We start from the raw sequence: 27,443 nt of genomic DNA on the forward strand, positions 1-27,443 counted from the left end.
CCTAGCCAGTATAGGCAATGGTGAGAAATGGTAGGAGTAGTTGGCCCAAACATCTAGCAGACCAGAAGTTGCCCATCCCTGATATAAAGGATGGGGAAAGTCCAACTTTGGATTACCCCTTTAACTCCCCGGAATACATCAAGTCCTTTAAAACAGGGGGGTACGTAGAAGGTAAATCTCCAGATCTTTCAGACATCAACTCCCAGAAGCCACTGCCAGCATGGCCAATGGTTAGGAATGCTGGGAGTTATTATTATTATTATTATTTATTTATTTATTTATTTATTTATTTATATAGCACCATCAATGTACATGGTGCTGTACAGAGTAAAACAGTAAATAGCATGACCCTGCCGCATAGGCTTACAATCTAATAAAATCATAGTAGAACAATAAGGAGAGGAAGAGAATGCAAACAGGCACAGGGTAGGGTAAACAGGCACAGGGTAGGGTAAAACTAACAGTATCTGGAGTTCTACTTTCTGCCCACCCCTGCTTTAAAAGATACTCTCAAACAGGGACTCTCACTCTGCTTGTTCCCCTTCCTGACTTCACAGTAACAACATTGGGGAGGGATGGGAATTGTTGTGCACGTGCCCTGCCTGCAGTCTGGAATAAACCTATATTTGTGTTTTTCCTGAGTCACAGGCAGCAACTTGCTAGCTAATCCGTCCAGGGGAGGAGCATCTGTTGCCAATCTACGCTGTTTTTAGCCTATGAAATGTTGGATGCTTCTTGCTGAAATAACTGAGGAAGCCCTGGACAATAATGCACACCATATGTATATGAAGAACACAGCCATGTTCACCTAGCTACAGTCGAACCTCACAGCAGACCACACAGGGGGGCTTTGATAGATGTGGCTTGCGAGTGAACCTCTGACACGTCTCACTGCTGTCAACAACACCTCATGTTGGGGCCCGACTGTCTGAGCTCCCCCACATCCCTCCCTTGCACATTTCCTCAATTTTCCTACACTACACTCCTCTTCTGCTGCCTTTAAAGACTACTGGAGGCCCTTTTCTTTGGACAGCCTCCTTTTCCAACAGTGTATCTCTTACACGTTAAAAACAAAACAACGCACCTTTAATCCCACAACTCGTCTCCATACTTCTTCAGGTGCCTCAAACTCACTTATGATTCCCAGGGAACATCCAAATAGGCGGTCCCTTGCCTAAAGCCTGCAATGGTTTAGTCCAGGAAGAACTCTGACACATGATTTGCTAAACCTCAGTTTTCCAAGAACACTCCCTCATTTCACACATTTCTGTTCCGCTAGGGACCTGCCTGAAACTTACAGCTAAAGATTTTGCAAGTACGTTCAAGACAGTTGTTTAATTCAGCCTCTTTGATCCCACTGCATGGATCCACATTCTCCTGGGCTACAAAGCTCTCTCACCTGCCCCATGACATGAGGTTTATTCTCATCCTCCACATCTCATTCATCAGCTCTGTGCTCCTTCTTGCTCCATTTCCCCTTAGATCTTTGCCTCCTCCACCAATAATTATTTTAGCACCCTCCGGCCTACTCTTTCCCCCATCCTTCAGCTATTCTGCACATAGAATCATAGAATAGTAGAGTTAGAAGGGGCCTATAAGGCCATCGAGTCCAACCCCCTGCTCAATGCAGGAATCTACCTTAAAACATTCCTAACAGACAGCTGTCCAGCTGCCTCTTGAAGGCCTCTAGTGTGGGAGAGCCCACGACCTCCCTAGGTCATTGGTTCCATTGTCGTACTGCTCTAACAGACAGGAAGTTTTTCCTCATGTCCATCTGGAATCTGGTTTCCTGTAACTTGAGCCCATTAGTCCATGTCCTGCACTCTGGGAGGATCGAGAAGAGATCCTGGCCCTCCTCTGTGTGACAACCTTTCAAGTATTTGAGGAGTGCTATCACGTCTCCCCTCAATCTTCTCTTCTCCAGGCTAAACATGCCCAGTTCTTTCAGTCTCCCCTCATAGGGTTTTGTTTCCAGACCGCTGATCATCCTGGTTGCCCTCCTCTGAACCCACTCCAACTTGTCTGCATCCTTCTTGAAGTGTGGAGCCCAGAACTGGACACATCAACCTCTTGTCAACTCAACTCCCCCTGCCCTCAACATCTCTGCGTGCAGTACTACTGCCTCTGCCTATTCTGTCTTCAGGTTCAATAATAATAATAATAATAACTGTTACTTGCCTCTCGCTCTGGATCGAGGCAGGGTACAACACAAATGCAAACAACATATAACGAATTAAAACATTCAAAACTTATACATTATTAAAAGGCATCCTAAAATTCAACTGGGTAGGCCTGCTGGAAGAGATAAGTCTTTAGGTTCGGTATGAACTATCAACTTGATGCTCGTCTCTCCTTCAGTTTCCACGAACCCTTTCAACTGCTGTTAGAATGAGTTCAGGTTTCTCTGAATCTGGATTCCACAGCAGACTGGCTTTTCCTGATGCAGTATGGTGCTTGGAGAATCTGGATGAATGCAAACATCGCTTGCTCACTCATCTCTAGGTGGGGTGCTCACATGATAGAACGCTTCTGCCTGACATGTTAGTTTTTTAATGTGCAAATATATTGATTTGATTGAATGACTGGTTGTTTTGTATGGAAAATCAATAATAATCTACCCTGAGGTATCCTTCAGCCATCTCTTGCAACTGGGTGGCTTTGTTGTGCAAGTTCACTTTCATTGACTTATGGCATGGTTGCCAAAGTGGAAAGAACTGGGCAGCCATATTTGCTGATATTTTCCCCTCCCCTCACTGCAAGACTGACAATATGAATCTCCCCTTAAAGTGCTTTGTCACTTCCCACACTGAACCTGACCTGTTCGTTGACATTCTATTCCAGACCTCTTCCCTCTGAGCATTTAAGACTGGGAATAAACATTCCACGGCATCACAGAAGTTCAGCCAATGTCGAAAGGTGGTGGTGGTGGGTGTCTCAAAGGCCACGGGTAGCAGCCAGTTTATAGTATCCCTATATAATGTATAATAAAACAGACATGCTACTTCATAAACCACCATGGAACAGGCTCCCTTAACATCTATTAATTCCCACTTCTTCCACAAACACCCTGTCTTGTACAAAAACATTCAGCTCAGTATAGTTTCATTTAACAATCTATCGAAAGCATTGTCTCCCGTTGCAACGTATTTTGTCTGTGGGGGTCCCTTGTTAACGGGGTTTCTGGTCTTAATTTCAGAGCCTCATGATGGAGACAGAAAACGTTTACAAAAAGGGAACCCAACAGTAAGAGTCACCAACCCAATGTGGAAGGATACAAAGTATCCAAATTCAATTTATTCCATCCTTTGGTGACATCAACCCAACTTCATTTTCAAATACCCATCGTATTAAATCCTATTTATAAAGTTTCCACTATCAGCTCCACCAGGCTGATTCCAGCAAGTCACTGGTGTCCTAGATACATGTCTGTTTTCAGATACTGGGAATCAATGGATTTATGGACCAAGCAAAATATGAAATGTTATTTAGGGTGGTATATTTTGAGAACTGCTGTGGCTATAGCTTAAGGCAGGCTTCCAGAAAGCTAAATCAGGGATGTCAAAATCAAATTGTTTGAACAGCCAGCCTATATTAGACTTAAGCAAGACACACACACACACACACACACACACACACACACACCACATCACAAGATTGCTATTGATTTTCTGCTTTCTTTGCAATATTCTGCAGTCATGTTATTTCTTCTTCCTCTTCTACTACTACTACCACAGAAGCTATCTATGTGACTTTTAGTGAAGGCAGCTGAAAATCCCATGGTTTGGGCCTCTAGAGTCTTTATACCAACACCTACAACAGCGAAATTGCCAATATAAAAGAATGATTCAGGAGACATAATGATGCTATTAATTAAAGCTAAGCTGCTAATTTAGACCTTCAGAAGAAATGGAAGTAATGCCCTGCAACTTCCATCATTCCCAACCACCACTGGCTATGGTTGGGGAAGAGTGCTGCAAAAGATGACCAGGGACATTCACAACCAGGGCAAGATTATAAGAGCCTTCTCCTGCATAGGCGTGCGCAAGGGGTGTGCCGGGTGTGCCCAGGCACACCCTAATATCTCAAACAATAAGCGCTGAATTGAGGGGGCCATTGAGTAGGGATTCAGGGGGGGATCGAGATGCAGCAAGAACAGTCCTCCAGCTGCTCCACTGCCGCTGACCCCCCCACCCCCAACAGCATGCCATTGAAATCACTCTGCTGGGAGCCGCTCTGCTGGGAGCCACACTTCAAAGAGGCCAGGAGGATGGATCCCAAAGGCTAATATCATCTTGTGATCCCAAAGGCTAATATCACCACAAAGCTCCACCAATGCTGGGCCCTCCCACGGTCAGGCAAGCTGAACATGGAGTAAGGCATCAGTGTCTACAGTGTTTAATAAATAAATGAATAAAAGTAATATCCTTTATGATTGAATATTCAATAAATGTTCACCTTTAAAAAAATATATATCCCTGGGTGCACACCCTAATGAAATGTGCTGTGCACACCTATGTTCTCCTGCCACGTTCTGCCCAGCACCCAGTATACTGTCTCTGAACATGGAGAACATTGCATGGGATGAAATGGCCAGTGCCCACAAAAGCTTAGATTCTTTGGCCATAGCTAGACCTAAGGTTTATCCCAGGATCATCCCTGCCTGAGCGCTGGATGCCCTGTGTGGCACTTAGATGAACAGGTTTGACCCCAGGACAATCCTAGGATAAACCTTAGGTCTAGCTACGGCCTTTGTTGTTTCTTACATGGGTGTTCTGTTCCTATTGTCAGGAGTGGCCATTTATAGGCATATGTTCCATTTATTTGAACTGAGCTACACTTTCTCCAAAATCATGTGGAAGAGTCCTTTTTGGACTGTACCAGACTGAAGGTAGGAAACTGCACTTTGGAATGACGCATCCTGTTAAGAAAGAAAAAGAAAAGAAAAGTCCTGGCATATAAACATCTAGTACACCAGTGAGAAAGTTAGTGGTCTAGGGGGGTGTTTTCACGGCACCGAGTTAGCGCCACCTTCCCCCAAAACCCTGGGTTCACTTTCCCGAGATTACATCAGGTAATCCCAACACCAAGGAGGGAGCGCAGGGTTTCTGGCGGCCATCCAGGTAATGGAGCCATCCCCTTGCCCTCTTCCCAACTTCCAGCAGCCAATCACTGGTCGCCTTTTGCCAGGACTGCCCGCCGGATCAGCCATGGAGCGAGGTCAGATGGCGGAAGAGCCGCGTTGACCTCGCTCCCACCGAAAATGTCAGGGTAAGTCCCCGACTTTTTTTCTGCCCAGCTTTGTGGAACAGCCCTGCAGTAGCTGCAAAACTGTGGCTGCATCGTAGAACTGATGCTGCGCAGATTCGCAGACCCTGCGAGGCTTTGGGTGCGCGTATGCAGCCCCTGACTCTCTCTCCCTCCTAATGTTCCACGTCTAGGGAGATTATGTGGAGCAGCATTCAAAAATGTGGCCCCCTGCCTCAAGCTCAGAGTGGTTCTGTCCAGTAAGAACTCTGCTGCGTGGCTCTGCAGAACATATAAATCAGTTGTCAAAGTGTTTGTACTCGGGGCCCATAATCCAATAAATCTCATTTAATTGCAAGAATATGTATTTTCTTGTCCTGAGCATATGACTAATCCATTCCACTAAATGACCCATTTCTAGCATCACAAGGCAAGATAATTTCTGTATCTGTCAATGTATTTGATTACCCCACAAAATTAAAATTAAAATTCACATGAAAATGCTAAAAGATCCACAACAATAAATCACCCTAACCTACCCCCCTCTCTCTCCAGGGGTACATCCAGATGAGACGCTCATTGTGAAATCACCCTCCATCATTCACAGAATTTTACTGGGTTCAGACATCTTCCATTTAAGAACATAAGAAGGGCCCTGATGCTGGATCAGACCAAGGGTCCATCTAGTCCAGCACTCTGTTCACACAGGGGCCTGCCAGCATCAGGCCCGGGAACTAGCTGTCTCTGCCCACCAACCCCCACCCCAGTGTAAACCTTTCTTCAATGAGGATTCTTTTTTTTTTAACGTATTTCTTCGATTCTAAGAAATACATCGACTGTAAGACGCACACGAATTTCAGTACCATCAACAGGAAAAAAAGCTTTGATTTTAAGAAATAATAAACGCACCCGCGATTCTAAGATGCACCCCATTTTTAGAGATGTTTATATGGGGGGAAAAGTGTGTCTTAGAATCGAAGAAATACGGTAGTATGCTTTGCTCAGGTTGTACAATCAGTTGCACCTAAGCTCTTGCATAGCTTAGCTTGCTTTGGGCTATTTCAGTAAGGGTTGTTTTATTGAGCAGCTCAGTTCTTCTGAACTTACCATTAATTATCAACACCATTATTTTAGAAACCTCTTTTTTTAACAAACTTCTAAAGATGAATAAAGATAAACAGGCGGACTAGCTTGTCATAAACTATGGAAATAGCAGCACCCCTCTCCCTCTTTTTCCTTCAGTTATTATCTTTGTTCTAGTTAATTTTATTCCAAACAAATATTCATATGATAAAAAAAGAGCTATACGCAATACTTGAAGACGCAAGAACACACGCAAAGCCTGGCTGGATCGGACCAAGAGCCCATCGAGTTCAGAACCTTATTTCCAAACAGTGACCATCAGTAACTCCCTTTGGCTGCTCTGAATCTACTAGTAGTCCAGTGCATTGGGTGAAGTCCTGTGTTATGAATTCTTCTCTCTGCCCCATTCGTTTTATTCGCCTCCTATCATAGCTCCATGGGAGTCACCTTTCCACATACCCACAACAACAACAACAAGAAGCCTGAACGCTCAAGTCTTCCCTTTGACCATTTTGTGTGTAAGACCTGGCCGGGGGGGGGGGGGGGGCGGGGGGGCTCTTACTGATCAGCTGCCTGTCCAACTGCTGCCTGTCCCCGTCTATGACGCACTTGGCTTCCAACGGTGCTTTTAATCAGAGTCTGTGGAGAGGGCTTTATAGCTATTAAGATAGCATTATAATCCTAATATGCTATTCTGAACTAGAGCTGGAGTATTTAGAATATGCCCACAGGTCTCGGCCTCTGTTCGCAGTGTAATCCAGGGAGGCTGATTTCTGCCAGTAGTAGTAAAAAAAAAAGTGAGGGCAGGCCTGGTTAGATTGGGGGTTTGTGTAAAAGGCTGAAAGAGAGCTCCTTGACGTATTGAGACAGAGCTGGCCCGACTGCATAAACAACAAGAGCATTTTTAAAAAAGGGATCCCAACATAGGAGCGTTCAGTTCAAGGCATACCCCAACATCTTCAGCAAAACCACAAGGAATCCTGGACCACATTCCTTGGACAAGTGAAATGTCATCTTGGGAGAAAGACAAGCACACTCAAGAAAGCTTTTGATACCACACAACCACATGCTGGCATGAATAAGTTACTTCAATGTGTGTTCTATTCCACTATCACAGTCTTGCAAACAAGCATTCTCAGGATCCCCTGTGGCGAGTCAGAATTTCTTCCAAGCAACCAAGCCAGAAAGCTTCTGTTACCTGAAAGATCTCTCTGCCCTCTCCCCACCTTTTTCAGGCTATTGATCAACCGCAAATGATAAAATTAGCTCTGTTTGGGTAGGCAAGCTAGTAACTTCTGTAGACTTACAGGCAACACTCCAACCAATCATGTATCATCATCATCATCATCATCATCATCATCACAAGGATGTTATTATGATTCACAACAATATTAATAATAATTTATGAAATTGTTATTTTAGGTGTTTCTCTTGGTATTGCTATGTTTTCTTACCCTATGTTGGCAGGGTGCTGCCCCATGGTCACAAGGCACATGATGCAACAGCCTTGCTGAAGCTAAGGGTGTGCTCAGTATCTAGATGGGAGACCATCTAGGAATGCTGTGTGGGCCACCTTGAATTCCATGATGGGGGAAAGAGGAGATAGAACTGTAATAAAATTTTAAAAATGCTGTGTATCTACTTTCTGGGTGGGAAAGCAGAATGTAGCGGTGATCCATCGATATGCTCACCTCCTGCCAACTTGCAACTGTGCCAATTGCCTGGGCAGATTGGAATGTACCTGCCACAAAAGATAAGGCCAGGGAAGAGCTGTGCACTGGAAGCATACACAGAGAATCATTCTTCAAACCATCAAGTTCAGGGTGAACGTACTCACTGATGGGCAGGGTCACCGTGATAAACTCTCAAGTTGCAGCTCAGCCACTCCCGTGTTTGAGAGTGAGTTTCTCCCCTTGCTCATCACTCTTTGTAACGAAACGAAACAAAAAGTGGTAGAGATCCCACCTTCTTTAGCAGACTTCTTTTTTCTCACACAGTGATTCACCAAGCACCACAAGCCATCCAGATGCCACCAACCTCCAAAGAACGGAGAGAATAAATTCTGCACCAGTTATTCACGCATAACCTTACCTAAACTCTAAACATACCTAGGTTTCATACCAGTCTGTCACGGCCTCACTCCCAAAATCCTGGGAATTATAGCAGAGGGAGGATGCCAAGAATTCTCAGCCCCACTCCCATGGGGAGAGGAAGAGATACAAACAAGCTCACAACCCTCTGAAGCCAGATCTCATTCACATTTTGGAAGGGGACGTGGTAGCTCAGTGGCAGAGCAGATGATTTGCAGGCAGAAGGTCCCAGGTTCGGCTCCCAGCATCTCCAGGGAAGGCAGGAAAAACTCCTGCAGGAGACCTTGGAGAACTGTTGCTGCCAGTCTGTGTCGACAGCACTGAGCTAGAGGGACCAGGGCCGGTAACAGACTTCTGGGTGCTGCCAAAGGCCCCTGCCCTCTCCTCCTCCTCCTCCTCCTCCCTGCTTTTGCTGCTGCTGCTCACCACCTCCTATCATCACCTGCCCACCCCTTAAAGTAAGTAGGATGTGGGGAGGGGGCAAATTGGATCAGGGCAGCATTGACATAGAATGGGGGTTAGCCCTTTCCCCCTTGTTTCAAAATCCCAGCCACCCACAACTGCTAACTGCCTCTCTGGGGAAAGGACTGGTACCACATAGGTAGTGATCACACATGCATGCACACGCACACACACCCCACCACCGTCTCCAGACTATTCGCAGCTTCAGCAGGGCTGGGGAAAGGGGATTTTGGTGGGGAAAACAGCATGGGAGGCAAGGATGAATCCCACCCCCCTCTCCAGCCTTGGTCAAATTCAGTCCCTTGCCTCACCCCACACTGCAGCTGCCTGTGAGTTTTGGAAAAGACATAAAATCATAGAATAGTGGAGCTGGAAGGGGCCTATAAGGCCATCGAGTCCAACCTCTGGGGATCCAGTCACAAACTCCCACATCATCACGCCTAGCTTGGCCCTGAGGGGAAAGGACAGTCTACGGAGGCCCTTTTAGGAGAGGGAAACGTACCTCCCCCTGGGATGGGGCATTTCGGGCCCAGAAGCAGCAGGCGGGAGAGAGGGTTGTGCACCCCCTACCACCACCACCACCGCTTCCTCACTCTATATCCCTCCCCCCCACACACCCATCCCATGCGCTGCTTTCCCCCCACCCCGCCCCAAAACTCTCTTACATTCTGACAGGTCGTCTTTGTGGCATATGGGCCGGAATTAGGAACATTTGCCATATGCATTATATACCAAACTTGGCCTAGCGGAAACCCAAAGGCTCCTCCCTGAAGCCTGAAGCCCAGAAGGCTCGGTCTGGGAGCCTATACCCCGACCATGTGCCCTCCAGATGCTTTGGACAACAACCCCCAGCGACTGGAGGCTGGTGGGGCTGTGAATTCATTCTGGGTTTTAGTCAGAACCAGACAGAACTCTGAAGGAATGATCCAAGGTGTCGAAACCATTTGGGGGCTGAGGTTCAGCACCTTGGAGAGCTCCTTTAGAGTTCTGGCTGGTTCTGCCAGAAACCCAGCACGGATTTTTACAGCCCCACCGAAATCGGAGCCATCAGCCACCACTGCTCCCAGCACTCTGGTCCACAGACTGTGCTGGCTGTGGATGATGGGAACCAAAGTACAAAACACCTGAGTAGCCTTCCCCAGGTTTGAGGAAGGCTACTCAACCCCACAGGCTCCCTCGCGCCACTTCCGGCAACCTGCAAGACTTCATGTTGTGTATCCTGTGAACTATTTGTTTGAGTAATGAGGTGTTTGTCCTGGTTGGGCCCCAGCAGGAAAGGGAAAGCCGAGAAACTGCAGCTAGAGCTGGGGATGGCGCGGGAGACGATCCACAAAGTGTCCTTTGGGAAATACTGAGGTTTCTTTCTTCTAGAGGAAGGAGCAGACCCAAACATTCACCCCCGAGACAGAGGAAGCAGCCCCTGTTCCCATCAGCCTGTATCGCTACAAGCTGGGCCCCAGCCGCCGTGGCCGTCCATATAAACACCTGGGAAACATCACAAACAACAGAGCAGGGCCAAGAGCCACTTGGTTCTAAGTGCGCCAAAGGAGATCCAAAAAGGAGATCCGACAGACTGAGAGAGCGCTTGCAGCAGCAGACGCAACTGGTTCTTCCCCTACAAAAAATAAAATAAAAATTTCCCCTGGTGCAGCCTTCCCAAACCTGGAGCTCTCCAGACAGTTAATCTGGCTGTGGATTATGGGAATTGTAGCCCTCCTCATCCGGAGGATGCCACGTTAGGGAAGGCTGCCTTGGAAGTATGCAGGGCCCACAGGGAATGGAGTATATACATTTTACGGGCCCAGAATCTTTGCAATTGTCCCTGCATTCAAGAGGCAGCTGGACAGCCGTCTGGCAGGGATGCTTTGAGGAGAGCAGGGGAATGGACTCGATGGCCTTAGAGGCCCCTTCCAACTCTACTAGTCTATCTATGATTCTATGATGGTCATTCTTTAAAAATAGAGGTGGTGAAAGCCTGGAACCCCAGTTGTGTGAGTGGGAGCAATTTAGTGCCAAGGAAAAGGCATATGTTGCACACTGAGAGGTACCATCTTCACAGCTACTTCTCATGCCCCGAAGCACAGGCCGCCTGGCCCTGGAAATGCTAAGCCCCAACTCAAAGCAATTCTGGTCTCCCTGCCTCCTCAATGAATTGAACACCTTGGCATCACGGAGGCCAGCGAGACCATTCAAAGAAAAGTCTTTAATTTCTAAAACAAGCGACATATGGGCTGCAGCCAGACGTCCTGTTTCCTGACCTGGAAGCCTACCTCTCCCACCTCAGATGTGCAAGGGCCGCTGGTAGATACTAAGTCAAAGAAAATAATTCTGCACATGCTCAGAAGCACTAGTCTCACATTTATGATGCAGGGAGGATCCCGCTTATTGAGAAAACTGCATAAATTGTTCTGAGTACAAAAATGTGCCTTCTTAGCTGGTTTTTCCCTTGCCGAGTTGCAATCCGCAGGCTGCTCAAACTGCCTTTGGCCTGACCACTGCCTCAGGAGCCTCCGAAGTTCAGCCGGCACGTGGGAACGCAGCCTGATCCCCTGGGGACTTCACATTTCCAAGAGCTCCTTTAGCAGAAATCCCTACCGAGAGCAGCTCAGAGTTCTTAAATGACCCATTAATTCCCACATTCACCAACCCATTAATGGAGTTAAAACGCCCTTCAGAGAACTTTAAATCTAGCACTTAAAGCTCTCACTTGCCTGAATGCAGCTCTGTTCTTCAGGCAGACTCTTAACAGTCAGATGTAAAAGATTAAGTACGGGGATCTACTGGAATAAAGCCACCTTGGAGAAGTCTGCGCCGTGTACACAAGAGCCACGCAGAGGCCAGGTCCCTACCAACGTATTCCTAATTTAATATTTGTATGAGCCAGTGAGAGAGTTCAAAAGTTTCTGGCCTATCAATTAATTCCTCAAATAAAGGAAGTAGAGTTTGAAAACAGCACATTTCTTATCCTGGTAAACAAAAGGGGGGATTTTGGAATATGCTCTTTCAACTAATTTTATGTATTATATTTTATTTAGTGTTGTTCCCCACCTCAATCCAGAGGAAGAGGCAGATGATGATGATGATGATGATGATGATGATGATGAGTCAGCCATTTCTGGACCAATTTGTCATAGATATTAGGGAAATACAACCACAACTGAACATTCGAGAGAACAGGGCAAAGAGGAAGACCTTTGGATAATGAGGATTTTTCCCATTGCAAACCACCTCTATCACTTACATATTCAAGATCGCTGAACACAGATTACTTCCCTCTTCTGAACAATCTGGATCCATCCTGATCAATAGGGACCACAAGTAGCCAACAGCTGGACACGGTCAGTGCTTTTTGGCTCACAATTAAGGGGAGGCTGAGGGGAGACCTGACAGAGGTGTACGAAACTATGCATAGTGCAGAGACTATGTATAGGGAGACATTTTTCTCCCTCTCCCATAATACCAGAACCCACTGGGGTCATATCCCATGGAGCTAATTGGTTAAACTATGGAATTCACCACCACAAGATGGCCACCAATTTGGATGGCTTTAAAAGGCGGTTGGCTAAATTCCTGGTGGAGAAGGCTGTCAATGGCTACTAGCCCTGATGGTTGTGTACTATCTCCAGTATTTGAGGCAGTAAGCCTGTATGCACCAGTTGCTGGGGAACATGGGTGGGAGGGTGCTGTTGTACCATGTCCTGCTTGTTCATCCCTGGCCGACGGCTGGTTGGCCCCTGTGGGAACAGAGTGCTGGACTAGATGGACCCTTGGTCTGATCCAGCATCAGGGCACGTCTTATGTCCTTAAGAAAAGTGGACGTGGTTCTGAGAATGGTATGCACACTTCATTTCTTTTGTCCCGTGTTGCCTCTGTTCAAACACTCTTTTCCAACTAATACAAAAAACCCTGCTCAGCAGAGGTGAAAGCGGGATGAGGGTGCACCCTAAGAACAACAATCCCTCTTCACACCACCTTCAGCTCTCTGGAAAAATGTTTCCCTGCCTCCAAATGAGATGTGTAGCAGTTATGCTGAGCGAAATCCCATTTTGGTTCCCCTGCCCTTGTCCCCATTTCCAACCCCCCACAATAGGACAGGTTGCACAATCCTGGAGGATGGAAGAAGGGAGAGACTTGGGTGTCTTTTGGCAGTAGGCCATCCCTTAAAACCTCAAAGCAAACATGAGGCCTAGCAACATGATTAAAAAGCGTTATTCTTTTGCTTCTATAGCTCTGACCCTTGCCAGTGGAAACAGCCCATCATATCTCCAAGTCTTGCAATAAAAGCATCAAGCCTCGTGCCTCAGCCCCCACCCTTTTTCCTGGGAATCTGATGTTTCTTTGGTCCAGAAACCCAAGGCGCTTGTCTCCCCAGGAACAAAAGCGGGCCCAGCCCAGTCCATCCTGATGCTAATCTTGTTCCTACCTCCTTTTTATTTCCACTTGTTTTGTGTTACACTAAAAATACCGCTGCAAAGGAAATTTCTGCTATGGGGTGGATACCTTCCTTCTCCGGAGGGGCTTCCTGCCAACACCCCAACTCAAAAACAACCAGGCGGCTAAAGTCCTGAGCAAGACTCCAGTGTGTGTGTGGAAGGGGAGGGAGAGAAGGATGTTCTGAAATAATGCACAGGGTGTACACTTTGATCCCATGCGCACCCTCACCCCTCTTCTAGTCAGGCTTCCACTTTGTGTAGGAAGGCAGAAAAGAACAGTGTAGCGTTGCCGGTTTGATGCTGTTGTTTTATATCCGAGGAGAAAAGTTCTGGGGAAACAGAAGGGGGCTCCTCTTTGCAGGGGGAGGCACAGGTAGGCCGCAGCCATCCCCTGGACCTCCACCACGAACCAGCCCATTCACTCACTTCTCAGACTGAGGCCATGCTCCATGTCCTATTAGAAGTGACAAATCAGAAGTTCCATTATGCCAGATCAGTCATCTAGCTCAGTATTGTTTATTCCAGGGGTGGGCAACACACGTCCGAAGGCCCTGAACTTTGCATCCCCCACTGGTCCGAAATTGCCACCACCATGCCACCAAATTGCCACTGAGTTTCAATAGGAAGGGTCCGTAGCTCAGCGGGAGAGCACCTGCTTTGCATGCAGAAGGTCCCAGGTTCGATCCCCGGCAGCATCCCTAGGTAGGGCTGGAAAATCTCCTGCCTGAAACCCTGGGGAGCCATCGCTGCTGCCCGTCAGTGTTGGCAACACTGGACTAGATGACAACACTGGACTTTTCTACGCCACTGTTAAAGAGATAGGAGCCCTGTCCTCCTTTCCATAGGGTCACCCTACACTAGGTGTTCTAGTCACAAAGATAAACTTAAAAGCATTTCGGGCAATTTCGAACAGGCGCTAAAACGTCAGCTGGGGACTGGGGAGGGTGCAGGGGAATGAACGAGATGTAGGGTCTATGGCAGCCTTCCTCAACCTGGGGCGCTCCAGATGTGTTAGACTACAACTCCCAGAATGCCCCAGCCAGCTGGCTGGGGCATTCTGGGAGATGCAGTCCAACACATCTGGAGCGCCCCAGGTTGAGGAAGGCTGGTCTATGGGGACAGGGTTCCTTACTCTCCCTATCTGCCTGACCCTCCCCATAACTAGCAATTCCAGAATGATGGAAAATAGGGGAGAAACAGAGAAGCCACCGTGTTTGTTCATAAAATGTATATAGAATGCAGGAAAGTGGGGGGAGGTTGGTGCAAAACTTTAGCTTTTTCTAAAAAAAACACAATATGGTGGAATGCAGCTGCATTCTGCTCTCAGACAGCAGCCCAGAGATACACATACAGCCCCTCGTTTTCCCACCAAACAACCCACCCAGCCAGCAATTCCAGTAAAGATTTTTTCCCCTCTGGTTCATTTGCAGTGCTCGGGAGGTCAAGATTCCCTTGCTCCAGAAAAGGGCTAATTAGCACTGAGAACTGAAATTCCTCCCCTGCGTCTGTCTATCTATCTGTCTGTTTCTCTCTTCTCTCAAATACAGTATTTTCAAGCAGCTGCAATTTAAACTTCCTAAACCTGACCTGATGGTGACATTCTCTAGTGCGTGTTTTTTTTTTTTAAAAGCACACAGCTCAAAGCAGCAGCAGGCCAAGCAAGAGCGGAAACAAATTTGTAAAGGAACATGTTGACATTCTCACGGCTGAGCTGTAAGTTGGCCTGATTTTATCAAGGTTTCTGGCTTGGGGATCGTTACAAAAGGCGTGTATGAAATAATTAGAGTTGTCAACCGATTAAAGATGTTTGTGCCGCGTGATCATTGCCTTTCAACCAATTAACTGACGAAGACTACAATCCTATAACTTCTTACCTGGGAGTAAAGCCCATTTAAATGAATGGGGTTTACTTCTAAGTAGACATATAGGATTGCAATGTAAAATTAAATGTCTTGGAAAGAAGAGCATCCAAGCTACTAGCCTGGCATTTTACTAGCCTGTCTGCCTCCAGACTGCGTGAATGGCAACTTCCATTATCCCCTACTATTAGTTATGCTGGCTAGGGCTGATGGGAGTTGTAGTCCACCAACATCAGGAAGGCCACATGTTCCCCACTATCCTAAACATTCCCATGTTAACCACTTTTGTCCTAAAAGGAGAAGAGAGGGATCTTTTGGTCAGGTTCCCCAGCTTGGTCGCCTGGAGGTGATTCTAATTTTTCACAGGTAACCAGACAAATGGCTGTTTAGTCTGGTTTAAAAATGTTTGCACGTTACCAAAGTGCTGGGCCTGAGCCCTGGTGCTCTGCGTGAGGCCTCCCCTGCTAATTATTGCCTTAGCAGCAAACTATTTCGCTTTTATGTAAGACTGGAGGCAGCCACTCCAGAAAGCCCCCAAGCCAGGGTAGGGGGTGGTTGCATCTCCAAAATGCAGATGACATGAAACAGATGGGTTATTCTAGGCACTCAATTGCCATGCCATTGCTCAATCATAGAATCATAGAATCATAGAATCGTAGAGTTGGAAGGGGCCTACAAGGCCATCGAGTCCAACCCCCTGCTCAATGCAGGAATCCACCCTAAAGCATCCCTGACAGATGGTTGTCCAGCTGCCTCTTGAAGGCCTCTAGTGTGGGAGAGCCCACCACCTCCCTAGGTAACTGATTCCATTGTTGTACTGCTCTAACAGTCAGGAAGTTTTTCCTGATGTCCAGCTGGAATCTGGCTTCCTTTAACTTGAGCCCGTTATTCCGTGTCCTGCACTTTGGGATGACCAAGAAGAGATCCTGGCCCTCCTTGCTGTGACAACCTTTCAAGTATTTGAAGAGTGCTATCATGTCTCCCCTCAATCAATGCCTCCCTCCACATTACTAAATAAATAAATATTAGCCCCAGAAGTGGTGTGTGTGAATGTGACTACTACCATCTTGCAGCAGAGGGTGAGACTTGGGTCAGGAGAAGACATCGGGGGTGGCGGTGGGGGGGACGAGGAAAAAGGGTTAGCCACCCCATCTCTCTATTCCCAATTCAAATCCGCTCTCCTTCCACCATTGCTTTTAAGACTAAAAAGGCCTCAGAAGCTGCCTTATACTGAGACAGAGCCTTGGGTCCGTCTAGCCTAGTATTGTCGACTCTGACTGGCAGCAGCAGCTGTCCACCAGAGTTTTCAGCAGGGGATTTTCCAGCCCTACCTGGAGATGTTGTTGGGAGACTGGACCTGGGAACTTCTGCAGGCAAACTGGGGGCTCTGGTCATGAGCCTCTTACAGAGTTCGCCCCTTTTGTTTATATTGCTGAATTGTTTTCAGCCTGTGAAAGGTGGCGTTCTCTGGCACTGCTGGGTGTGTCTTTGCCTTAGGCTGGGGCTACGCGTATTTGTTTCTGCATCAGGAACCGTGTCACGCCATGCAGAATTGGAGACTGGGCCTAAAACCTGTCATCCTGAAGATTTCATCTCTTTTCCTCCCCCGCCCCTCTTTCTATTTTGATAAAGCGCGTTTCTGGCCCTTGCGCTGCAAAAGCAAACTTAAGAACAAATGAGTAATGCCTGGTGTGAAACGTCATAAGCCTGGGGGGGCCTGCCCTGCCCTGTCCATGGCTAGCAGATGCAGATCTGCACTATTTCCATCATTTACTCAGAACGCAGAATCTGGGTTGCTTTGTTGCAGAATTCCTTGTTTATTTGGTGCAACGAATTACAAACGAGAGCACCTTCCATCTCACAGATCAAGTGGCGGAATTAACTGAGCTAAGATTTCAGCCGCTGGCACGACCCCAAGCACCTCTAAATAAGGCCCAACAACACATCCTGACCTCGTTTCCCACATAGGAACTAAGGGCCACTCAGTCATTACCCATCCTCCTCCCTCTCCCACCATGATGGGATTATCCTTCCCCCCCCCCCCGCGCCCACCCCGCTGCAGAAGAGACTCCAGGCCCAGCCAAAGACCTCCTTCCGCTTTCTGCACTGCTCTGTTCAACACGCCCCCCACCCCACCCCCACCCCCGTGCTCATTTCCACCACTCAGCGGCAGCACTGCGACCCGGTTAGCTCTCTAGCTCTGCACAATGCAGGATCGTTCAAAACAGGCCCAACCTCCTGTACAAGCAAACGCCAGCCGGGCACTTGCAGTGACCATTCTGTGAGAGGCAAATTCAAGGCAGAAGCGACAACGTGCCCACTTTCCAGCAGGCTGGGACAGACTAGAACGGCAGAGACGAAACATCCCCGCAGAAACATTCCCCCTAGGAAGCCCCAAGCGACAGAGACAATTGAGACCACCAAACCCTCTCGTGCCTCATCTACACCAAGCAGGATTTATTTTATTTATTTATTTATTTATTTATTGCATTTCTATACCGCCCAATAGCCGAAGGTCACTGGGCGGTTTACAAAATTACATAATCTACTATGAAAGCGGTATATAAAAGGCAGGAGCCACACAACTGCTTTATAGTGGTATTGAAGTGCACTGACAACTGTCGGGGCCCATGACACAGACCCTATATTGCTTTCATACCGCTTCCATAGTGCTAGATCCTGCTTGGTGTAGATGTGTCGATGGGCCCCAACAGCTTTCAGTGCACTTCAGTACCGCTATAAAGCAGTCGTATGGCTCCTGCCTTTTATATACCGCTTTCACAGTGGAATATCCAGCTTGGTGTACATGAGCCCTTGTTCTCCCACTCCGGAGCCGCCCAGGCACGGCCGTACCTTCTTCCCGCTCTCTGAACTCGTGCTGTGCTTGTGCCGCTTTAGGTTCCTGGTGCTGAGCTCCGCCTGGGGTTTCCAGATATCCCCATTGTCGCTTCTGGGCGATTTGACCGGCGACACTTCGGAGTTCGCCACGATACCGGTGCTCACCATCTCCTTGGTGCAGGTCAGCTGGAGGCTCCGGAGATATTCATCGGTCTCTTTGTCCACCACCAGCAAACTGGTCTCGGTTTCGACAGCTTTGATACGCTGCACAACCTGGCAAAGGGGGAAAACAAAAGGAGAACGTGAACAAGGATTCCTGGAAAGGGCCGAGCACTGCCATGAAATATGCATTGAGTGCAAACCATGTGCCAGGCACTGTACAGGGCACTGATCCGATGCAATCGCTCTCTGGTTTACAAGGGAAAGGTTGGATGAACAAAGAGGAGGCGGGAAGGGAGGGAGGGAGGGGAAGCCAGACTGCAAACGCACCATCAAGGACGGAGATATGGGGGAACTTTCAGCCAACAGCAAGCACAAAAAACTAGGGCTGTAAGCATTAATCAGCACAGATTAATCAACTACCATTTTAGTTGATTAACTAGCAAAAGCCAATCTTAGTTGGCGGGCAAGCTGTGAATTTAACGCACATCTATTCATCATCTGAGGTGTTCCTTTCAAATGAGGAGCAATAGTTTCTGTTTCTTAAACCTCGCACCACTGTACACTTGGAGCTGGGATCAATCGTGGCTATTAGTAATGATAATTCAATCGGACCACCATGTCCAGAGACAGCACAACTCTAAATACCAGATACTGGTGGTGGTGAGGAAACAACAGCAGAGGACTCTTGCCTCCATCATTACCTGCTTGTGGCCTTTGCCGAGGGCAGGCGCTGTAGGACAGTGGATGCTGGATGGGACGGTCATTTCTTAGATCCAGCAGGTCTGTCCATTACAGCTAAACAAAACCTCAGAGGAAAGACACCTATGAGGACCAGATGTTGGGAGAAAACAGGCTCCATCTCCTGCTTGTAGGCTTCCTGGGTGCATCTAGCTTGGTCTGACCAAATAGGGCTCACATCCTTATACTTCCCTGCTGATGGTAGATGGGGCAGCAATTCTGAACCCCATTTAAGTTGGCAGAGTGGGAATCGTTTGGGGCAATGGAGACCTGTTTATAGTTTACTGGCATGGGGTTAAATCCCACAAAAAGCATTTAAACAGCCTTCATCAGGTGTTGTGTAGGTCCTCTGCAGCTGAAGACCTGGGTGCCTCCCAGGCCACCTCGCCCTGCATGTACCTGCCCATCTGCTAAGGTAATCGCCGAAAGCCCTTCTCAGCTGCTCTCGTCCTCCGAGGTGAGGCAGGCAGAGAGAGAACCATTTCATAACAGTGCAATATGGCTGCAAGAAAGGCAAATGCTATTTTGGGCTGCATTAATAGAAGTATAGCTTCCAAATCGCGTGAGGTACTGGTTCCTCTCTATTCGGCCCTGGTGAGGCCTCATCTAGAGTATTGTGTCCAGTTCTGGGCTCCACAGTTCAAGAAGGACGCAGACAAGCTGGAGTGTGTTCAGAGGAGGGCAACCAGGATGATCAGGGGTCTGGAAACAAAGCCCTATGAAGAGAGACTGAAAGAACTGGGCATGTTTAGCCTGGAGAAGAGAAGATTGAGGGGAGACATGAGAGCACTCTTCAAATACTTAAAAGGTTGTCACACAGAGGAGGGCCAGGATCTCTTCTCGATCCTCCCAGAGTGCAGGACACGGAATAACAGGCTCAAGTGACAGGAAGCCAGATTCCGGCTGGACATCAGGAAAAACTTCCTGGCTGTTAGAGCAGTACGACAATGGGACAAGTTACCTAGGGAGGTTGTGGGCTCTCCCACACTAGAGGCGTTCAAGAGGCAGCTGGACAGCCATCTGTCAAGTATGCTGTGGGGTGAATTCCTGCACTGGGCAGGAGGTTGGACTCGATGGCCTTGTAGGCCCCTTCCAACTCTACTGTTCTATGACTCTATGATTCAGCGCCAGCACCCCGGTCTCTCTTCTGGGATCTGACTACTTTTGTATATTGCATGAATTTAATTTTAAAATCTATTTAAGGATGCCCGTGGGAAATTCAGCCAGTTCTGAGTCAAGTGGCACAATCATAAACCTTGTTGGAATTAACAGGAGCTGGGAAAGTCCATGTGACAGAGAGTCTCAATTCAGATAACATATTAGTCAATGCATGGGAAAGTTCCACTCAACGGTTGGGTTTTTAGGAGGTGCTCTCCACACATGTTCTAACTCTACCATTGTGTGAGTCTTGGCTACAGTGGTGTTGAGTAAAATCCATTGTGACATTGACAGTTCCTCTGCCCTCTCGCCTCCCCCGGTCCTCCCGATGGTATCCCATCAGCCACTGCTGCAGAAACCCAATTCCAGCGGCTCTCCTAGAGGGGCACTTGCTCCTTTCGCTGCTCTTGCCAAGGAACTCTGTAGCCAGTGGGAAAAGTCAACTCAACTCAATGCAATGGAAAACTCCACGGAGCCCACCACACAACACGCAACACAATGGTTGTGCAAGAACTCTCCTCTGCATAATGTGGATATTCTGCGTGGAGTGTTTTCCCCAAAAAAAACCTCCACCGTTGCGTGGAGTTTTCCTACCACCAGACAACACATTTCTCAACGGTGGTGTAAAAACTCCACCGTGGACTTCTAAAACCACTGTTGAGAAATGTGAACTGTCTGAACTGAGCCAGAGAGAGAGAGATCCATGAATGCTGTGGAGCTGGCAACGGTGCTCTTTGCCAGAAGGTAGTTCTCTGCATTTTCTACCGAGAGGACACTGTCCAATCATCAAGGTACCAAATGATAAATGATCCTGAACATCTAATTGCTTTCCCCCCCAGGCCTCTCCCTGAAGGCAAGGTCATGGAACCAGCCTCTGTGGATGAGAGATAGCCCCAATGAGGAATTTATAGATTACAGTCCTGGCTGCTCTGGCCAGAACGAGCTAACAGCTGAACCTGGAGGCTGAAAAACCTCCTCCTTCTCTTTCTTTCTCTGCCCATCTGTGACCTCTGGAGGCAACAATCCGTAGCTTGCTGGAAGAGCACCAGCTCAAACACCAGAAAGGCCTTCTGGTCCCTTTCAGATCCACTTTGCTGCTACATCACACATAGAACCAGCCCAAGACTTTTTGCTCTCCAAAGAGGCTGTATCCCATTATCCAAGAGGTGAGCCCCCGTCCCCTTGCTATGTTGCATGAAAAGCCAGGCTCCTAAGTAAATTCCATCTGGCTGCAGCAGAGGGAGAGATGGAACAGCCAGGCTGGGAATAGAGCACAGTCTTAACCTGACACCAAAAAGATGACAGTGTTGGTGCCAGGCGGGCCTGAGTGGGGAGCTCATTCCACAGCTGGGGGCCACCATTGAAAAGGCCCTGTCCATTATTGTTGCCACCTTCCGAGCCTTCCTCAGAGGTGGCATTCAGAGAGGGGTCCCAGATGTTGATTGTAGTGTCCTATCTCTTTCTGCATTTGTTTAATCCTTTTAAAAAGCCACCTTCTCTACCAGTGGCCATGGCAACATCTGCTAACAATGAGTTCCACAGATTTTATTAACATCATTAGTATTGCATACAGCACCATCACCAGCATAGCACGTTACATTATAAGCAAAAATGGCACGTCCGTGCCTCTGAGAGCTTACAGCAGAAATTTCTATCGTGTGCATATTGTGGGGAGAGGGGCATTAATACAGGGAGGGAAAGAATGGGAAGCAACAGATGAACATGAGTAAATGCCGTTTTATTTATTTATTTATTACATTTATATCTCGCCTTTTTTCCTCCAATGAACCCAAGGCGGTGTACATAATCCTCCTCCTCTCCATGTTATCCTCACAACAACAACCCTGTGAGGTGGGTTGGGCTGAGAGTCTGTGACTGGCCCAAAGTCACCCAGTGGCTTTCCATGGCCGAGTGGGGACTAGAACCCGGATCTCCTGACTCTCAGTCCAACACCTCAGCCACTACACCACACTGGCTTTGGTGGCTGATGAGTGGGTTGATCCAAAGGCTTCAGGGGAAAGGAGGATTTTGTGGAAGGACTTGAAGGACAAAAGAGAGAGAAATGGTAGCATGGAGATGTTCTTGGGTGATGGATGAGTGGCGGCACATTCAGGCATTAGGGTAGCAAAGGAAGACAGGCAGAATCTTTTAGGGAGCAGGCAAAGGTGTTCGCGCTGGAGGAGCTGAGATCACAAGCATGGCTAGAATGGGAAATAAGGGCAGGAAGAGAGAGCTGTGTGTTACATCACGAAACTCAGAAGCGTTCCTTTGAATTGTCTTAAACCTGCTGGCTATCTGTTCCAGCAGGCAGCCCTGGACTTTTAGCAATCTTGTTGTTTTGAATAATTCCCACCGACCCACATTATAAACATATTTCTACCTTCTCAGCCCTTGGTGATTTTTCAAAGCTTAAAAAACCTTGACCATTTGAGCGTTTCTGCATCAAGATTACTATTATCACCTATATGTTGCAATCTTATCTACGTTTACTTGAGGATGCTCTACACAACAATAGGTCTTATTTGTCAGTAAATAAAGATAGATCTCTGTTGCTAGATACTCCTGTCTGTACCTTCTCTAGAAGCCTTCTACAATCTTCCAGATAGTTGACTGTCAAATGTACATCTGTGGGCTCCTTGATGATGCCAGTGTGGGAGTGGTCTCAATCTCTTCGTTTGACCTTGGAGAAACGTAATTTTGATGGTGTCACTTTCGAAAATGGTGCGTTTGAGTGCTGCACGTGAAAAACAAAATGGCCCCCATCGCAAACACTTTTTTCCATTTTTCTAAGTTACTGTCCATTTAATAATAAAAAAAATTATACAGAAAATGTTTCTCCTTCAATTCTACACAAAAAAGGTCATTACATACTTTTTGGACCTACCATTCTATTAAAAAGTTTACTTTTAACGTTTCCATATATTTCCTGAACATCTCTTCTGAAAAGATTAGCGGTTGAAATAACCCCATAACTTGCTTTATTTTTGCTACACATATTACAATTATATTTTGTTTGGAAAAAATTTAAACCAATAACCCAATTAACGTCTTAATTTTCTCTATTGTTTCACAGTGATGCAAGAACAGACTCAAAATGGAGCCTGTGTTTGATGCTAACTTGAAGAAAAGGAAGGCAGACAATAAGCCATGCTTAAGGGGTTATTTCAGCCACTAATTTTCTGTGTAATTTTTTTTTAATTAAACGGACGGTTACTTAGAAAAATGGGGGAAAGTGTTTGCGATGGCAGCCATTTTGTTTTTTGCATGCAGCACTCAAACGCACCATTTTCGAGAGTGACACCATCGAAATTATGTTTCTCCAAGGTCAAACGAAGAGATTGAGACCACCCACACTTGCATCACCAAGAAGTTGTTTTTGTACATTTGACAGCCGACTAAGACGTGTTAAACTAAAATTTCATCACTCCCAGACAAGGAGCTGGGTTGGTGGACACATTTGGAATGTTTTGAGTGTGTTGTGGGTGCTCTCAAAAAATGGTTGCTATGGGGAGGCCTTGCCCATTCATAAAATGGCCTCCGATGCAGGGGAGGCATGTCCAGTCACAAACACTCATTTCCCACAAGGCAAATTGATGAGGCTAAAAGAAAAACAACTTGTCCAAAAAACTAAGTACAAAGCAGAGGTGGGCTCTGAGCTTCAAACACAAAACCACTGTTTTAAACTCAAATAAAGACTGCGCAGGAGAGCAGAACTTCACTTAGGAGCATGCCTGCCTCCCAGTTTTAAATATATATTTTTTTAAAAAAAAATCTTAAGAAATGAAATAAAATTCAGGAGGGGCAGAGAGCCTGAACCCCACGTCAGAGACCCTGGAGTTACTCCAACACCTTCCTTGAAGTTGGAAAACCAGCGAAAGAGCATTGCCCACTGACCAGTCTGCACATCTCCTAGAACGTTTTCAGCACCCCAGATAAGTGATCCCACTGAACTGACAGAACTCTTATACTGATATATCTATCTATCTATCTATCTATCTCTAGAGATATAGATATCGTTGAACTCTCATCTGCGACGAAAACGTGAAATCAAAGGGGGACTAAGACGTTTGAAACAAGGGCCACCAGAACACCTCATGATAAAACAAAACGGACTGCAGGTCTTCAATAAATCAATCAGTGAGAATTAACTTCTGAGTTAACATGTTTAGAATTGTGCTGGGAATGGGGGGAAAACCCATCCCTATGACTGATAGCTCTTGGCCCCATTCTTCATTCGGTTTATTCGGCATGAGCTGATTGAAGCCAATGAAGCACTCTGCACAGTGGCCCCAGGGCTAGCCAAGGACAAGGAGGCCCCTGGCTCAAATGCCACCTCTCTCGTGAACACCCTAGAATGGCCTAAAGCCATCCACAAGATGGGGAAATACCAGCCCAGGTGAAAGAATGCCTCCAGCCAGAATATTACACCAGCCAGCATCGTCTGGTGGCTAGACTGAAAGCTCAGCTAGGATTGGGGAGGCCCCAGCCCAAGCGCTCACTCCGCCATGGAGCTCACAGGGTGACCTTGAGCCGGACCCATTCCCTCAGCCCAGCCTACAGGATTATTGCTAGGACACAATGGGCAGCGGAGTCGGGGGAGGGCCTTGTAAGCCACTCTGAATGGCTTTTGAGGGACAACTCAAGCTATATTTGTTTACTTTTGTTTGTTTTTTCATTAGATTTATGTACCACCTAACTGGCATGTGTCCTTGGAGAGGTTTACAATAATAAAACCCCTACAAAAGTAAAAGAGCAACCAACACAATAATTCAGCCAATGAGAGAGAGAGAGAGAGAGAGAGATTTTAAAAGTGTCAGGCGGATCTCCCTAGGAAGGGTATTTGACAGACAGGGGCCAATGCAGAGAAGACCCGTTCCCTTGTAGCCGCTCGCTGCACCATTGTGGCTGGTGGCACCTAGAAAAGATCTACCCAGAGAAGATCCTTGTTGTGTTGTGTGTACCCAAAACCATGGCTTATTAACCATGAACAATTCACAAAGAGAACCCATGGTTTGTTGTTGGGTTGTGAACTGTGGGCTGTTTGTGTTTAACAAACCACTGTTTTGGGTTCACACAATGCAACAACCCACGGTTCACCAACAACCCATGATTCAACAACCACACACGGTTTAACAACAACCCATACTCAACCTTGCATGTGAGTTATCATGTTGTGACCCCAATATCAGAGGCAGTGTGCTGGGGAACCTGAGAGGGAGGGTAATCTTGCGCTGATGCCCTGATTGTGTGTTTCCCATTGAGGAATCTGACTGGCCATAGTGGGAACAAAATGGTGGACTAGAGAGGCCTTTGGCCTTATCCAGCACAGCTCTCCCGATACTCTTATGTTAACTCGTTCAGCCGGGCATGAGAAAACAAGGAGGAGCGTGGACTCTTGACAGGCGTAAACAAAAGCCCCACCCCCGCTGTTTGAAAACGAGACACACTCAGAACCTGATTTCTGGTGTAGATTCCAACCTGCTTATTTCTTCCCATTAGACTGCCTCTATGTCCAACCACAGGGTAAGCAAGTTTCAATTATGCAGCAAAGGGTAAACAAGCTTCAATTATGCAGTAATTGCAGTGAAGACTCCTAGTAACTTAGAGCGATTCAAGGTGCTTTGCAAAAAGGAAAGGACACCAGTATTCAGGGACATAAGCAGAGAGGCACAACAAGGAGAAAGGCCCGCATAAGGTAGCAGCTGAGGTGAGGCTGCAACCCACCCACCCCCAACTCCCACAGGTGACTAGGCTTAAGAGGTGACGAGTTCAGGGAAGGAAGAGAACCTGGTCTACTTCACGGCACAAGGTAGCAGCAACTGATTGGCTATTCAGTCTCCCTTGGGGCTTGGTTGATCCTCCCTTCCTGTACAGAGGTGTGCTATGGATGGATACAGATGAAAGCAGTAAAATGATGAAAGTAATAGCATTGGCACCACATTCAAAACAAGCCTCCCCCCTTCTCTTTCACATCCATACAGGGACAACCACATGCCCCCCACTCCCATTCTATGGTCCCTTCTGCCGCCTGTCTGTATGTTTATCACTTGCTTATCTAGCTTCAGACTTCCCCTCCTGATCCTTTAGAGTTTGTATATCATCCTCATGGGGAATGCTACTTATTATAAGTTGAGATGGCAGGACCTGACAGCAGACCGTGATGTGCCCTTGTAGAAAGGGAGAGGGCACCCTAAGCTCACCGCCTTCCCTTCATGGCCGTGCAGCGGCCCCCGCCCTCTCCTGCCCTTCAGCGGTGCCCCTTGCTTCTCTGAATGAGGCACAGCTCCAAACTATGAAAAAGGAACTTGCCCAAGTGGAGATTCGGACAATGAATCCAGGGAAAGTTTCAGACAATGAATCTGCACTCAAAAGCAAAGTATTAAAACCCATTTCCCCAACTTCCCCGCTACAAAAAGCTGGATTCTGCCAATTGCAAATAATTATTCAAATCTGCATTCAATGCATAATTTAATGAGCTTGTCCTAAGGAGCAATTCTTTCCCCCTGACTACTGAACTATGACCCAGCTTCTGGGATTCCACCAGGCACCCCACACATACTTTCCACTCTGTCTTTGCAGAGTCATATGGGCTAGAAACTTGCTTTAAAAATGAAAAAGAAAGAAAGAGCTGAGATTCTCAGGATGCTCTCTGCCCTTTTCTGCAATGGTGCAAAACTGGAGCATACACATTATTATCCATAAGTTATTTGATGCAGTACAGCATTGTTTCAGTTGACCCCTAAACGGTCTGCAAATAATGGTCATTGGACGACCCCAAGAGCTTTTGCCCAGGTCAGCCAAGGTCAACACCCCACCATCCCTTCCTCCATAGGCTGCTGCCAAATCTAATTTCTACAGGCATTGCTCAATTACCACCCTCTTGTATCCCGGGGCTCACCTGACAACTGAGCAGCAAAATGACGCCAAATAGGAGTTATAGAGCCCCTCTAAAAAAGCGATCTATTACGCACTCGTGATTGGCCATTCATGGATATTTTGGGGTGAATTTGCTCTCACGGACTCCTCTAGAAATTCCGGCATAAAAAGCACCACTTTTGAAGTGGTAATAGCCAGGAAACAGCAGGATCTTCTGCCACTAGATGGTGCTGTCTCAATAGAACTCAATGGTTCTGAAAAGAGAGGAAGATTCAATTCAACCCCCTGGTAGCCCCTCTCCTTTTGTGTAACGCAACCTATAACAATTGTGCCAAAGAACCAGGCAGCACAAAAGCCCTGGGTAAACAACACGAGTTCCCTTGATGTAGAGATGCTCATAGTCCAACACATCTGAAGGGCCCCATGTTGGGGAAGCCTGATGTACACCATTCACAAATTCACTGTTCCCATGCCTCCTTAGCTGACTTTTTTCTAAGCCA

At 47.2% G+C, this 27,443-nt stretch overlaps 2 protein-coding genes across 4 annotated transcripts in view; both read right to left on the reverse strand.

Annotated features, from left to right (window-relative positions):
- TSC2 (TSC complex subunit 2) overlaps positions 1-27,443 on the reverse strand; it is a 187,002-nt gene that overhangs the window by 127,653 nt on the left and 31,906 nt on the right. The window lies entirely within an intron of this gene.
- Positions 1-27,443, reverse strand: part of NHERF2 (NHERF family PDZ scaffold protein 2) — an 89,596-nt gene that overhangs the window by 60,492 nt on the left and 1,661 nt on the right. For all 3 annotated transcript variants that reach the window (XM_063143092.1, XM_063143091.1, XM_063143090.1), the window contains exon 2: positions 18,025-18,282. In XM_063143092.1, coding sequence (XP_062999162.1) covers positions 18,025-18,282 — 258 coding nt within the window. The remainder of the gene's footprint in view (positions 1-18,024; positions 18,283-27,443) is intronic.

This window comes from Elgaria multicarinata, chromosome 17, assembly GCF_023053635.1.
Source record: "Elgaria multicarinata webbii isolate HBS135686 ecotype San Diego chromosome 17, rElgMul1.1.pri, whole genome shotgun sequence".
In the NCBI taxonomy this organism is placed as follows: domain Eukaryota; kingdom Metazoa; phylum Chordata; class Lepidosauria; order Squamata; family Anguidae; genus Elgaria; species Elgaria multicarinata.